We start from the raw sequence: 16,964 nt of genomic DNA, 5'->3' as shown, positions 1-16,964 counted from the left end.
ATTAGCTAATCAAAATATAAATAGCCTCTGGAATATTGTCATTGGCTCTTTCATTAACCCCTATCACTGAAATTAAAATTAAGCATAATAATTCTGGTGAAACCCTCTTGACAAGTTAAAAAATCTAAAAACAACATTTATCTAGAACATATAGTTTATTATTTTTGGTCTTTGTTAGTCTTATTTTGAAACTCATAATTGAGGCATCATTCATTCATTCATTCATCAAACATTCATTTAGTGCCAGTAACTGATAGCCACTCTACCAAGTATATGAGATTTAAAAGAAATCAACCAGTCTCTATCCTGGAAGAAACAGTGTCAGAGTTTCAGAAGTCACTAACTCAAATGCTTATAGGTGCCAGGCCTGAACAGAACCGGATACAAGATAATAGGGATGAGTGAGAACTATGACAAGCTGGAGAGGGCATCCTCCCCTACAAGCAATTTCATATTTTTTAAATATTATATAAGCTTAAACTTTCTGAGACCTACCAGTTTATGACTTTTGGTTAATATGGACCTAACTACACACAAAATAGTTATTTTACACTACGTGTTTTTAATAGAGATGTTTAAAGGCTTCTGAGAGAATAGAAAAGTAATTATAATTTCACTATCATTCACAGTTTTACTCAAATATTACTGAGTACTAATTATGTATCCATTTTAAAAAACAAAGAGGAGGAGGAAAAGGTAACACATATAACACTATGTGCCAAGCACTATTCTAAGCACTTTAAATACATTAATTCATTTTAGCCTCATAACAATCTTAAGAAGAAGGAGCCACTATTATCCCCATTTTGAAGGTGAAGTTCAGAACTTAGCATAGGTCACACAGAAAGGAAGTGAAACCCCAAAATCATCCTGGCTCCAGAGTCCATGTTTTTAACTGTTCTTCCAAACCAGGGATTCACATTCCCAGTCTAAGATGCATATATATATATGGATCTCCTTTGGCATATTCCCATAGCACCCTGTGCTTCCCTCCATCACAGGATTTTCCTGATTAATTGTCTGACTACCAAACTGAGCTGTGGACTATTTAAGGTCAAGAATCACATCTTATTTTCACTGTATCCTCAACATCTATTACAGTAATCTGGCATAGAGTAAGTTCTCACTTCAATAAACATGTGCTCAATAAATATAAAGTGAATAGCACAATGACAGAATTGATAGAAACAGGCTAATATGTATCAGGTAGAATACACATGGAATATATTATATCCCCAAAACTTGTGTAAAATAAAAACATTAAAAATTATAAGACATCTAAAAGCTGTTGGCTTTATTAATATACAGATTAAAGGGGTGAGATATTTTTTAAATATTAAAATCATCATTCATAGGTAAAAACTTTATCCAAACTACCCCATATTACCTTCATATCGCCAGTGGGGACAACAGTAAAAGGTTCCAACTGGTCTTCTTGATTGTAGGTTAACGTCCTTCCTCCAAACTATTTCTACTCACTACTGCTAGAACTGACTCTAAAACAATTTGTTGTGTAACAATCACATCTAAAAACCCTCAAATGCTCCTCACTGCCTACATGCAATCCAAATTTCCTTAGCATGTTTTAAGTTGTTTTTTGTTTTTTTCAGGGAAACCTCTCCTAAATCTTTTCTAATGTTTATCCCCAGTACATGCCCTTGACCGGAATCGAACCCGGGACCTTTCAGTCCGTAGGCCGATGCTCTATCCACTGAGCCAAACCGGTTTCGGCCCAACTGGTCTTCTTGATTGTAGGTTAACATCCTTCCTCCAAACTATTTCTACTCACTACTGCTAGAACTGACTCTAAAACAATTTGTTGTGTAACAATCACATCTAAAAACCCTCAAATGCTCCTCACTGCCTACATGCAATCCAAATTTCCTTAGCATGTTTTAAGTTGTTTTTTGTTTTTTTCAGGGAAACCTCTCCTAAATCTTTTCTAAAATGTTTATCCAAATTGCAGCTGGTAAGAAGTATAGGTGAGTTCATTTCCTTTATGGGTAGAAAAACATGACCTACTAGTTTGGAAGAATGCTAAGCATTTTGGGAAGGAATGCAAGGAGAGAATGAGTACTTAGCCATAAACACATAAGTGATGCAATTAAAAATAAAACTAAACTACAAGAGTGGCTGGTCTGAATGTCACAAGAAAAAACGACAAAAATTACAGAGATAAAGAAACCAAGAAAGAAGTTAAATATTTTAATTTGAGCATAAATGGAAATCACATTTATTTGTAAAATATAATTCAAGACTTTCAAACAAAGAACATTATGGTAAACTGCAAAACAATCTACCTCATTGAATATATCCTTTGGCCCTGGCCGGTTTTTCTCAGTGGTTAGAGCATCGCCCTGTGGACCAAAGAGTCACGGGTTTGATTCCTAGTCAAAGGCATGTACCTGGGTTACAGGTTCAATCCCTGGCTCTGGGCATGTGAGGAAGGCAACCAATCAATGTGTCTCTCTCACATCAATGTTCCCCTCCTCACTCCCTTCCATTCTCTCTAAATATCAATTGAAAAAAACATCCTCAGGTGAAGATTAAAAAAAAAAAAAATCCTTTGTTTGAGTAAGTGTGTACTGAAGAAGTAACTTCACCAAAAGAGAGGTCTGGCCTATGCCCTTCACTACTGGGAGTGAGCTCTAGCCCCTGGAATGTCCTGCCTGATGAAGGTATCTTTGCTTGCCAAAAAGCTTAACAATATGATTCATGATGGGGGCTTTCGATTATGCCGTATCAGTTCTGACGTCCAGAGGAACTGGAGACTAAATGTATTAGCAAACCTCTGGGAGGGGCTGCAAACTAAAGGTCAGCCACGCAGGTGGGAGTGACAATACAAACTTTGGATCTCAAACACTTAGGTGAGCTTCCCTGGTTGGCAATATTCTAATATTGTCATACATACTAACCAGGAGCAGGTAACACCATCCATGACTCTTCGGGGACAGGACAACCAAAAGCTTATCATTTGGGCACCTCACAGATTTGCCCTATGCAGTCCTCTTTTGGCCTCCAGTTACAGTAAAACTATAATCATAAGTACAGTGCTTTCCTGAGTTCTGTGAGTCTGTTTGGTAAATTATCAAACCTAAGGGAGTCCCTGGGGACGGCAGAATTTGTAGCCAGCAGGTCTGACATGAAGGTGGCTCTGGGGACTCCCATACTTGCACCTAGTGTCTAAGTAAGGACCATTCTGTAGGGGACTATGCAGTTGGCCTGAATTCATTGCAACAGAAGTTTTTGTAATTGTGTTTCTATAGTTGACACAATTTAGACTATCCTCCAAGTCACAGGCATCAGTAGGAAAGCATATGACTTCCTTGTTGGGCATTATTGTCAAGAGACTGTTCAAGATGGGGCAGACTGTAGAATGATGCCATAGTCGCATGGGTAAAGTGACCCAGTTAGCCACCACAAATGAGATCTTTAATAGACAGTGAACATCTCTGGATGAGGACAACCCATACTGAGATACCAAATGACATTTATCTGTAAACTAAACATGTTTTACAGCCTAATAAAGTACCAGGAATAAGGAATGAGACTTTAAGAAATAAACTATGTTTTCTACAATATAAAAAGCATATAACATTTCCTTTATTCTTTGTATCAATTTTGAGCTACTATAGAAATAGTTCAAAATCATATAAAAATAGAACCTAAACTACTATATAAAGTACTTCATTTTGCTGTATAAAATAGCAAAATATATCTCTGGTATAGTGATTGTATTTCTAGTACTTAAAGGTAAACATTTATCAACTATTTAATGCAGCAAATAATTACATGGTTCACTAGACTTTTATATATACCGTTAAAGAATATGTGCTTTCATCAGCTGTACTGTCATTAACTTCCTATGTGCAACTTAAAACTCTTACTACTTCTCTTTAATATGTCTACCTTTACATTCTCTCCCAGAAAGGCCTCATCCTACTTCAGCCTAGTGAGTCACACTCCTCTTCTCACAGGGAATACACATATGCCTAAAGTATATGTGGACATGTATGTGCCTTCAGAGTCCCTAGGCTAAGACCGGGAATTCTAAGAACATGCCAAAAAATAAAAATAAATAAATAAGGCAACCTATAAAAATATGGAAAGAAATGAAAATCCTTGTGAATAAAGAAATAGATAGAATATATGCATATTTCTCTTCTTTTTTAATATAACTTATAGCATATTTTCCATTGTTTTTTGTTGTTGTTTTATTAAATTTAATGGGATGACACTGGTTCACAAAACCATACAGGCCTCAACAAAACATATGGGCACTGTATCGTGCGCCCATTGCCCAAAGCAAAGTTTCTTTCCGCCCTCATTTCCCCCCTTTGCCCACCTCCACTGACCCCCATCCCATTCCCTTTCCCTCTGGCTGTCACCACATTGTTGTCTATGCTATGTGTTAAATATATGTGGATTTTTTGCTTAATCACTTCATCATCTTTCATCCAGTCCCCTAACCCTTCTCCCCGATAGTAGCTGTCAGTCTGTTCCATGTATCCATGCCTCTGTTTCTATTTTGTCTGTCAGTTTAACTTGTTCATTAGATTCCACATATAATTGTCGAAAGAATATATGCACCCCTACGTTCATTGCAGCATTATTTACAATAGCCAAGATCTGGAAACAGCCCAAGTGCCCATCAGAACATGAGTGGATAAAAAAGCTATGATACATTTATACAATGGAATACTACTCAGCTGTAAAATGAATAAATAAAAATGAATCTTTTTTAATTGGCCTTCAAACTAGAAATTCAAATAAAATTATTATTTGAGAAATTGCTTCTTATTGTTACTATTTTCTAACTATGTATATTCAGTTAAACACTGAACAACTCATTATCCCTGCACTGTGTTTGATGGATCTAATTACATAAAAGGAAAAGGCTAATAGAGCTATTCTAATAAAGTCCTAAAATCAAAATTATCTTCAAAATTTTAAAGGTATGCAGAAATGAAATGTCTATAAAAAAGTATGCATTTTTCCACAGTTATAAACTATTTAAAACCACATAAAAAATGTCTTCCCTCATAAAAATGATATGTACTTCCATGACAAAGGCTTTATCATTCATAATATCACTATTTACCATTCCCATTTGCAATGGAGGCCTGTGGAAGAGGCAGGAGTGGATTGAAGGGGGTTAATGGGGGGTGGAGGGGACATCTCTAATACTTTCAACAATAAAGATAAATTTATTTTAAAAATTCATAATAAAAGACTCTCTAGAGCAATAAGCTGCCAACTATAGCTACTATCCCATGTTGGGTGTTACTCGTTTTCCCCTTTAGACCAACTCTGCTGTAAAAGCTGCTTTCCTTCTGTATTCAGCAACCAAAAAGAATTTCAAGAGAAACTAAGAACAAAGAAATAACAGTAAGAACTGAAATGGAGAGAAAATGAGACTAATAATAAAAATTCTAAATATTAGGACTTCTTTTTAAAAATCATATGATTTAAAAAGGGAGTTAAATAAGCTGAGTATAAAGAAAAAAAGGAAGAGCATCATGGTTCTCTAATGAAAACTACATTGAAAGTTGTTCAATATAACTGCTTCAGACCCCTAAAGAACAATTCTTATAATTATCCACTGCCAAATATTTCTAAGAAGTACTGATTCTGACCAATGAAACTATACTAAGACACATTTTCTTCAGTGCTGAACTTTGAATTAAGACAGCACAAGCTGTCAAATTCGTTTTTAAAAAACAAATGCAAACTGAAACAATCTGGCTTCTGCCCAAATTTACACTCTGTTTATAATTTAGAAAATATTTCCGCAAGAGTACATAGCTGCAATTAGCAGATTTCCACCAAGGGTGTGGCCCACGTTAAGTGCCAACGTTATCCTTATTCTACCAATTGGGCAGAGCACAGAAGTGTACAGGCTCCTGTAAGCAACCCTATCATATGTCTGCTGTCAAAAAGGGCACAAAAGGCAAGCAGTGAACTGTGAGAAGATGACGGCAGTCGAAGTCTACCAACAGCCCCATGCCAAGAAGGCATTATGCAAAATATTAGTGAAAAAAGAATAACTCTATATTTGTTTTTTCTATAATATATTTATATATTGAGAAGAAAAAGGCTCAATAGTGCTGGAATAATCGCTAATATTATATCCAAGAAGAAATACCAAATTGAGTGGACATGAACAGAAGCAGGTAAAATACAACAAAAATTTGTATCATCTACCTTATGAGATTGTATTAGAAAGGAAATTAAAACATAATTGTATAAGTTGCTATATTTCCCATATCATTCTATCATATCATAACCATTCCTCTTCCCAAAAATAACTTCATGGTGCACCTTTATTGTCAAATAGTATGCAACAACTAAAATATAATGTTGCAAATCCCTATGCATTGACATGGAAATATTTCTAAGCCACACTGTTAAATAAAAATAAAAAAACAACTATCCCAGAATATTTAATATGATGCATTTTAAGTGTCCAAACAACAAAAATAAAGAAAATTTTCCATATATATACATATATATATATATGTAACTGATTAGTTTAAAATAGACTATGTACTAAAAACTGCTGATTTCAAAAGGCCTGACAAGTTATTTTCACTCTTATGTAACTCTACACAGATTACAGCTTTTTAAAAAACATAACAGCTGTCAATCAAAAACTATTATGAGAAACAAGAAAACAACCTAGTTTAAGTTTCCATCACTGAGAATCTTACTAAAGAGGAGAAGACCTGGTAACTGTACATGTTTATCCAAAAGAGTACTATATTCAAGAAATTCCGGGGAAAATCAAGACAATTCAGCAGAAAAATATCATTCATATTCCTCTCCCATGCTGAATTAGGATACATTATAAGTGTTATTTTAAAAATGTTACCTTTCTTGAAGTATAAATGTCAAAAAATGGCTTATTTCTGACACTAAATGGTTCCTGTGTTTTGTCAATGAGCCCAGTCTTCATTTTTTCATGTCGAGGATTTATTATTTCTCGTTCTATACACTGAAGACGAACATTAAAATCACAATCTCCAACTGGTTGTGCCTGAATTAAATGAGACAGTTATTTAAATTTTAATTCTAAAAACTATTTTTTCAGCATAACTATCAAGGCTTTCACTTTGTGCATAGTAGTTTATGTAAATTACATCCTTTGGAGTTCTCCAATATAGATCCTGCACAACCCCACATGCCAGCCCTGAAAATTAATTTGACTAATGATGGAAGCATATCTAAACATACACATACACACACACACACACACACACACACACACAGTTATTTCAAAACTATAAATTTATAAAATAGTATGGGGAAAGGGTATAAATCTATTAACAACTGATCCAAAATTTTCACATCTGAATTAAAGTATTAATATACTCACTAATTGTTTTTATTATTTATATATTTATATGCATAGCCCATGGACAGGGACAATAGGGTAGTGAAGATCTGGGGGGAGGGGGAAAGTAGGGGTTAGGAGAAAGGGGGATGGGGGTGGGGAGAAGTTGGAGCTATTTGTAATACAATCAACAATAAAAAATATATTTGAAAAAAATTTTAAAAAAATTTCTGTGGCTCAATGGATACTAATATGGAAAATATATTGTTTGCCATATTTATATCCAAGAAAGAATTAAAATAGAGAAAAGATAACTAGTTCCTATACATTGTGAAGAGCATGATTGGCAACCAAATAGAAAAATTAAAAGAACAGATCATTGGAACCTATAATAAAATCACAAAAGTCCAAACAAGTAAAAGCAAACATAAAATATGTTTCACACACACACACACACACACACACACAGTTATTTCAAAACTATAAATTTATAAAATAGTATGGGGAAAGGGTATAAATCTATTAACAACTGATCCAAAATTTTCACATCTGAATTAAAGTATTAATATACTCACTAATTGTTTTTATTATTTATATATTTATATAGCGTCGGCCTGCGGACTGAAGGGTCCCAGGTTCGATTCCGGTCAAGGGCATGTACCTTGCACATCCCCAGTAGCGGGTGTGCAGGAGGCAGCTGATCGATGTTTCTCTCTCATCGATGTTTCTAACTATCTCCCTTCCTCTCTGTAAAAAATCAATAGAATATATTTTTTAAAAAGATGAATCCTTAAAAAAAAATTACTACTTCATTAGTAATTAGGAAAAATCAAATTAAAAACAAGATATCATTTCACACATAGCCATTTGGCAAAAATTAGGTATGTATTACCAACTGTGATAAATTGGTACAACTACTTCTGAAAGGAATTTAGCAAGGCAGCTAATAAAGCTTAATTAAGTTGCTAAATTAATTAGAATCTCCATGCTGTAGGAAATGAGGGACTGGACTTTTTAAACACTTCCCAAGTGACCACATCCCAAGAATGAGAACTGTCCTAGAGAAACTATGACACAAGTGCAAAAGAAAAAAATATATAAAACTATTCAATACAATAATTAAACAGCAAAATATGGAAACACATATGTTAATCAAGAGGAAAAAAGATAAATTCCATACATTTCTACAATATAGTAATTAAGGGTAATTAAAGTGAATGAACCAAACCTACATGCACTAACACAGATAAATCTATACAAAATAATGTGGAGCAAATGTGCACTACAGCACAGTACTATGACATTTATGTAACACTAGAAATCCTACAAAAGTACACTACATATATTTTACAGACATACATTGATAGTAAAGGTATCACAAACACTCATGGGGATAATAAACACCAAATTCAGGGTAAAGGCTGTTGCTTCTGGGTAAGAGGGTCAAGGATAAGAAGACAGAGGTGTACACAAGAAACTTCTGATGTTATACATGTAACTAGAGGCCCCGTGCACAAAATTCATGCACTCGGGGGGTTCCCTCAGCCCAGTCTGCACCCGCTCCCAGTCCAGGAGTCCTGAGTGCTGCCTGCCACCGCTGCTGCGCTTGCCAGCAGTGAACTGGGCTTCTGATGCACTGACCACCAGGGAGCAGCTTCTGCATTGAGCATCTGCTCCTGGTGGTCAGTGCACGTCACAGCAACCAGTTATTCTGCTGTTTGGTCAATTTGCATATTAGTCTTTTATTATATAGGATGATTTATTTATTATTAAAAGGGGAGTGGAATGAAAAAGACAAAGCTAAGCTTCAACAAATCTACTGGTAGGTATATAGCATTCCTTATATTATTCTCTATACTTTTACGTATGCCGAAAACTTTCTTTTTCTTTTAAGAATTAGAAGGCTATTGTCTAAGACAAAGTTCCCAGGCTAAGAAATGAACCCGCACTGAACGTATTTTAAAGCAGAGCTCAATATCAAGAGGCAAAGGAGATAGCACTCCCCCATTTACGAAGAAACAACGCCACACCCACCCTTTGTCTTGTTAGGGGCCAATGAACATCATTCCAAGATCTGTGATATGAGTAAGTCAATTTTGGAAAGCATTACTTTTGAGGAATACAGTAGCCACAAACAGAACAAGACTAAAACTTGATGGTTTCTGACCTTGAGTTTCCTAGGTTTGAAATAGTTTGAAATATACGTAATTCAACAAGTGAGATACATACACACTGAAAATTTCCTGGAGAAAATAAGTCATCTGGATTAATATAAAATCTTGAATTTTAATACTGCCATTTAAAATATACAACCCCCTCCAAAAAAAGGTTTTTTTAACTTTTATTATAAATCCTCAAAATCTTAAAACTTAACACTTTTAATTCCAGAATTTTTAACTGCTTACAGTCTGGTTGGAATACTAAATGATTATGCAATCTGAATAATATATTTCTAGAAAATAATTATACCTTTTCATAGATGTACACTATTGAAAGAATTTCTTCCATTTACAGAATTCATCTTGTACTGTCTAAATAATTTCAACACTGAATTAAACATTAACAGGCAATTTGATTCTTGGCTAGTCTAAAACTGTAGTAAATGGGTAGAAAATATAATTTCACTTTTTTATATCTATTCACAAAAGAAGATTTATATTTTGTTTTTAAGTTTACTTAATAACATTTTACAATATACTATCTTGTATTACCACAATTAAACTGCTTATCTTTAGTCACTTGAAATAACTAAATAATCTAAAGACAAATGTGCAAAGCATTAGGCAGTAAGGGAAAGAAAAATGTGCAAGCATTGACAAAAAAAAATCAAATGAGTAACTTGAAAGTGTCACAATTTTTCTTTCCTACTCTAAGGCAATAATATTTTTTATTTGTTAAAAACAGCTATTATCTCAGTGACAATCCATTTAGAAATTATAAAAGGTACTTACATTGAATTTAATTATGTCGTAAATCAAATATCTAGGTACAGCTTGTCCATTTACTTTATCAATAATCATTTCCTTAAAAGAGAAAAAAAGAAAAGTTCCTTCATTCTTTAACAACAATTTGTTTAATTTCACTGAAATGTAATAGACACACAGAAAGTACATAAACCATCAAAATACAACGTAATGAAATTTCAAATGAACACACTTATAATACCCAGATTAAATCAATATTCTCAGCACCCCAAAAATTCCTATCACGAATTCATTCTGTATAAAATAAAGTGATATTACAATATCTGCTCATTATATTTTTATATTTTAATTACTATGCTATGTTTTATGTTTGAATTTACTAAGCAACTATTAGGATAAAAAAAGACTACAAATTTTAAATGCCAAATATCAGGAACATTTAGAAAATAATTTGTTAAATCATTATTGCTTTATATTTTGCTATGTACCAATTACTTTAATCATCATATCTGTAGATATAAATGGTACCCTTATAATAGATATAATCCCCAGACTACACATGTGGTCTTTCTTGGTTCCACATGCCTCTACTATCATCAAAGGGAACAGGGAAAAAGAACACGATACCACATATCACAGCCATTAAATGAAATAATGTAAATTCTGCCCTCTCACAGAAAAGAGATAAAGGATACTAAAAAATGATTATAGGTATATAATGTAGTATTTTATAAAATTTTAACTTTTAATAATAGGTTTGACCTAAAATTACTTTACTTTCCTCATATTCTTCCTAGGAAATTAAATGGGTTTTTTAAAATAATTTCATGCCCTGACCGGTTTAGCTCAGTGGACAGAGAGTCAACCTGTGTACTGAAAGGTCCCAGGTTCGATTCCAGTCAAGGGCATGTACCCTGGTTGTGGGCACATCCCCAGTAGATGGTGTGCAGGAGGCAGCTGATCGATGTTTCTCTCTCATCGATGTTTCTAACTCTCTATCCCTCTCCCTTCCTCTCTGTAAAAAATTAATAAAATATATTTTTTTTAAATTTTAAAATATTATTTAATGACAGAAAATCCACATATAACCATCTAAAATTACAAAGAACACACTGATTTAAGACAAATATATTTTAAGAAACTATTAAAATTAACTTCTTTCTTAAATATGTGTTTTGTTAAGCACAGACACTTATTGTCTTGAACACAACTCTTTTTTTATCTTTATACTAGAGGCCTGGTGCACAAAATTCATACAAAGAGGGGGTCCCTCAGCTTGGTCTGCACCCTGTCCAATCCGGGACTCCTAGGGGGATGTCCGAATGTCGGTTTAGGCCTGCAGGATGGGGCCTAAACCGGCAGTCGGACATTCCTCTCGCAATCTGGAACTGCTGCCTCCTAACTGCCCTCCCCTGCCAGCCTAGTCATCCCTAACCACTCTACCTGCGTGCCTGATCGCCCCTAACTGCCTCTGCCTGCCGGCCTGATCACCTCTAACCACCCACCCCTGCCAGCCTGATCGCCCCTAACCACCATCCCCTGCCAACCTCATCACCCCTTACTGCCCTCCCCTGCCAGCCTCATCACCCCTAACTGCCCTCCCCTGCCAGCCTTATCACCCTTAACTGCCTTCCCATGCCAGCTTGATCACAAAATATCAGGTTTATCTGGTCTAAAACATATTACCCTTTTATTAGTATAGATAGTACTTTATTATTTGAGATTATGCTTGACATAAATTTTATCACTTTCATTCTTTTAAACTGTTCACTGAAATATTTTAATTTAAATACATGTATCTAAGAATTTTATGAGCCAATGAGGTGGTATCAGTAATAGGTTTCAATTAATTATTCTTTACAAAACTGGGTGGACAGAAATTAAGTGGCATTCCAAGTTCAGACAGCAGATATCACAGAATTTCCCTCCCGAATTACCTGACAAAATGAGCAAAAACATACTTTTCTTTAAACATTAAAAAAGGCAAAAAATAAAATGTATTATCAGCAAACAAAACAAATAAAAAGGAATGAACAAATGAATAAGCTTTAAAATTGACAGCCACAGAAATTACCAAGATTCTGGTAAAACAAAAAGGCACAGCAGGGTTCAGCTCCAAGCTCTACTTGTAAAATGACAGTCTTAGTAATTATCACTATTATACTCAAATATAGAAAGATACAAACACAGTGGTTATTCTTGTCTTTTTTCTACCTCTTCTAATGTGTAGAGTAATAAAAATAGCAGACTATTTCTGCTCCCAGACTTCATGCTGAATTGAAGAAATAATCTGAGCATTACTGGAATAAAATATGGTTCCCGACTAGCCAAAGAAAATATTCACCAAGGTTTTTAAAAGAGAACAGAACCCAGATATTCTAACAAAGACCCAATAACAAGAATGATTCTTTCCAAGGAGTCCCTCAACACAATGTACTCTTCACCACAGCTGCCATTGTCAAGCTACAGAAAATGAAGTAGACATAAAATACATAAGCTTAAAACTTAGTTCATCGGAAACCTTGTCCACTGTTGGTGGGATTGTAAAATGCTGCAGCCACTATGGAGAATAGTATGATAGTTCCCTCAAAAAATTAATAATAGAACTATCATACGATCCAGTGATCCCACTTCTGGGTATATATCTAAAAGAACCGAAAGCAGGGTCTTGAAGAGATATCTACACACCCATGTTTATAGCACCACTATTCCAGTAGCTAAGAGGCAGAGGCACCCCAAATGTCAGACAGATAAATAAATGTGGTATATATAGTGGGATAGATACTACTGAGCCTTGAAAAGGAAGGAAATTATCACCAGCTATAACATGGATAAACCTTGAGGACATTAAGCTAAATGAACTAAGCCAGTCACAAAAAGACAAATACTGTATGATTTCAGTTATATGAGGTATCTAAAGTAGTTAAAGTAGTTAAATTCATACAAATTAAAAAGTAGAATGGTGCCCTGGCCGGTTTGGCTCAGTGGATGGAGAGTCGGCCTGCGGACTCAACGGTCCCGGGTTCAGTTCCGGTTAGGGGCATGTGCCTTGGTTGCGGGCACGTCCCCAGCGGGAGGCAGCTGCTCGATGTTTCTCTCTCATCGATGTTTCTAACTCTCTATCCCTTTCCCTTCCTCTCTGTGAAAAATCAATAAAATATATTTTTTTAAAAAATAGAATGGTGGTTGCCATGGGATAATGGGAAGCTATTTCACTGGTAGAGAGTTTCAAATTTACATGACAAAAAAGTTCCTGAAAAGAGCCTTACAACTGTTCCAACTTATTCTTAAGGAGAGTTTCTGGAATTTGATGCAGGAAGGGGAATCCAAGGAGGAGCCCATCTAGGTGATGAAAATATTCTGGAATTAGTATTACAGTCACACAATCTTTTTTTAAATATATTTTTATACATTTCAGAGAGGAAGGGAAAGGAAGAGATAGAAACATCAATGATGAGAGTCACTGATTGGTTGCCTCCTGCGTACCCGCCACTGGGGATCAAGCCCACATGATCTGAAATCAAACACTGACCTCCTGGTTCATAGGTCTCTGTCAATCACTGAGCCATGCCATCCAGAAACATCAATGATGAAGATACTGAATTTAGTTTTACTTTTTAAAATTAAAGTATAATCTTTAATTTTAAAAAGTAAAACTAAATTTTTTATCCTAAAATCAGTTCTTCAGAATAAAGAAAAATGACGGAATCCCAGATATACAGCATATATTAAATGTCAGTAAAGCCCTAGCTGGCTTGGTCAGTGGACAGAGCGTCAGCCTGCAGACTGAAGGGTTCCGGGTTCGATTCCGGCCAAGGGCACACGCCTGGGATGCGGGCTTGATCCCCAGTAGGGGGCATGCACGAGGCAGCCGATCAATGGTTCTCTCTCATCATTGATGTTTCTATCTCTCTCTCCCTCTCCCTTCCCTCTGAAATCAATAAAAATGTATTTTAAAAAATGTCAGTACATACATATTGATTATACATGTTTTTTTAATATAGATACAACAAAATTACTAAAAGAAAATACATCAAAATGTTAAAATGTAATCTATTCGTGATAGTTGAACTTTTCTACTTTATAATGTACTGACTTACTAAAAACTTTTAAATGAGCATGCATATTCCTTTACAAAAAATTAACAGTTGAAAAGACATGCCATTTCCCCAGGATTCTTGCAATTAACTTTAATCTTTAACTATCATATCCTCCTCTTAACCTCAATGTAAAATTGATTGAATTTCACTGATTTATGTCAAGTGAATTAATGCTGTATTTCTGAACTCCTATTTTCCATATTTTGTAGGTCAAAGAACATCATTCAGAGAGCAAAACAAAAGCTTTCCTACTCACATCTGACAGCCGGACAATTAGATAGTTTGAGTTATTCTTGGATTTGAAATTTTACAAAAACAATTTGCAAATGAAAATGTGGAAGAAACAGGAAACTACAGGGGACTGTTTTAATTAACTGGAAAAAATAAGTATGGCAACTACTAATCTGGTCCAAGCAAACTGACATCATTAATCACATTGCTGTTTCAAAACTCACAAGAGTCTATTACGCTGCTCTCAGTTATCCAAGTTTGGGGTGAAAATAAATAGTATTGCTAAGTTAAATCTGCAGATGGTTAAACATCTAATTTTTAAGCATTGTTTCCTACCTGGAATGTCCTAAGCCCATGTACAACATAAATATCTCTATAAAAATCTTTCCATATCTAATGCCAATTCCTCTATAAAATATCTTTAATTCCTAACTAACTAAATTCAATGTATTTCTCTTCTAAACCATCACAGGACTTGTTTTAAATACCAATCTTCAGGTTATCGTTTTATCCATTACCAATCATTCTCCACCCCTACCCAACAAAGTAAACCGTCTCAAGAGTGAGACCTTCTCCTCAACCCTCTGAGTAATGTCTTCACTCTGGCACAGCAACTTGAACATGATAGGCACTCAAAAAATATTAGTTCAATTATAAATTATACTAAATGTTTACAAATGCTATAACTCAAGAGTCTTTTCCCCTTTTATTTTATTAGTTACAATGCTAAAAGAAACTGTATCTCAAAGAAACAAAAACTAAAATGTTCTTGCTGTTCCTCTAAACTATCAGGGCTGCCGCATTAGCCGTGCAGTGTATGTGCAGCACAGCCCCAGGAGTGCCAGTCACATCAACTACAAGAACGGCACACCCTGGGGATGTGCAATGAGCAATACTTTCAACCTTATGCAGTGGCTCTGTCGGCAACAAAGGGGTGTGTGTACATGCCTGCACACACACACACACACACACACACACACACACACACACGTTACAAAAGTTTATTATATACATACTAGAGGCCCAGTGTATGAAATTCATGCACAGGGGTGGAATTGGGAGGGGTCCCTCAAGCCAGCATGAAACGACGCAAGCTTTCCGTGCCCGTCCTGGCCAGAGGCCCTCCGCAGCCGGTCACAGAATGCTTGCCTCATCATCGTAGTGATGAAGCAAGCATTCCATCAGGCCGCCCATGTGCACAGGGGTGGAATTGGGAGGGGTCCCTCAAGCCAGCATGAAACGACGCAAGCTTTCCGTGCCCATCCTGGCCAGAGGCCCTCCGCAGCCGGTCACAGAATGCTTGCCTCATCATCGTAGTGATGAAGCAAGCATTCCATCAGGCCGCTCATGCTGCCCGCTCTCAGCAGCCGCTCCCCCCAGGACTGGGAGACTCCAGCGGGGCTGAGAGGACTGGGTGTCGCCATCTTGTGGCTATGGACGCCGCCATCTTTGTGACAGAGTGACAGTTAATTTGCATATTATCCTTTTACTAGATAGGATGTATATGTCATTTTTATTACAAAATGATATTTTACTACACACCCTGTCACAGTAATGAAGATATACTAGTAGCTCCACAGGATACACACAGTATAGTTAACTCTGTTTTGTGACTCTATAGTTACTCTTTGCTCAGTCTCCATCCAACTATACTACCTTCTTACCGACTTTGTAATCTTTAGTACCTAGTTCACAGTCATCCTGGTCTCTTACCATCTCTCATTATGACCCATCTAACATTTCTTTGCTCTCGCTTCCACTGCTATGGTTCACACAACCTCCACCTCTCACTCTCTCTAGGTCACATCCTGAACCTTCTCATCACTCAAAACTATACCTCAGACTAACTCAACATGCCATTCTCCAATCACTCCAATATTTAGTTGGCAAATAAACAAGAACAAGGGATGGGAGCAATAAGTATTCAGGTCACTTTGAAAGTGGTATTCCCTCTGTTAAACTAATAAATATATATATTTATATATGTGATTTTCATTAGGGTAATTCCATCATTGAGAGTTTAAGTGAACATTTCCAAGCCTCTCTCTATTGTCCCAATATCTGTCCATTTAAACCAGAAACAGAGGAGCAAATTTTATCAGAAGACAGGAAGAATTCTCACGTAAATTCCAGAGAATATTAGCCAGACACAATTCAATCGGCTCATGAAAAGGTTCAACTCCCATTTGACCCAGTGATACCACTTCTAGGAATATATCCTAAGAAACCAGAAACACCAATCAGAAAGGATATATGCACCCCTATGATGTTCACTGCAGCACAATTTACAATAGCTAAGATTTGGAAGCAGCTTAAGTGCCCATCAGAGGATGAGTGGATTAAAAAACTGTGGTACATCTACACAATGGAATACTA

The 16,964-nt window shown here is 35.8% G+C and overlaps 1 protein-coding gene across 3 annotated transcripts in view; it reads right to left on the bottom strand.

Annotated features, from left to right (window-relative positions):
• The window catches only part of RNGTT (RNA guanylyltransferase and 5'-phosphatase), a 200,339-nt gene that overhangs the window by 116,007 nt on the left and 67,368 nt on the right, over positions 1-16,964 (bottom strand). For all 3 annotated transcript variants that reach the window (XM_006778272.2, XM_006778271.2, XM_015557684.1), the window contains 2 exons: positions 10,285-10,356; positions 6,872-7,036 (listed from right to left, as the gene is read on the bottom strand). In XM_006778272.2, the coding sequence (XP_006778335.1) occupies positions 6,872-7,036; positions 10,285-10,356 (237 nt within the window). The remainder of the gene's footprint in view (positions 1-6,871; positions 7,037-10,284; positions 10,357-16,964) is intronic.

The sequence above is a fragment of the Myotis davidii genome, unplaced genomic scaffold, assembly GCF_000327345.1.
Source record: "Myotis davidii unplaced genomic scaffold, ASM32734v1 scaffold269, whole genome shotgun sequence".
Classification (NCBI taxonomy): Eukaryota; Metazoa; Chordata; class Mammalia; order Chiroptera; family Vespertilionidae; genus Myotis; species Myotis davidii.
Note: the sequence above shows the minus strand (reverse complement) of the source record. Positions and strands in the feature narration are given on the sequence as shown.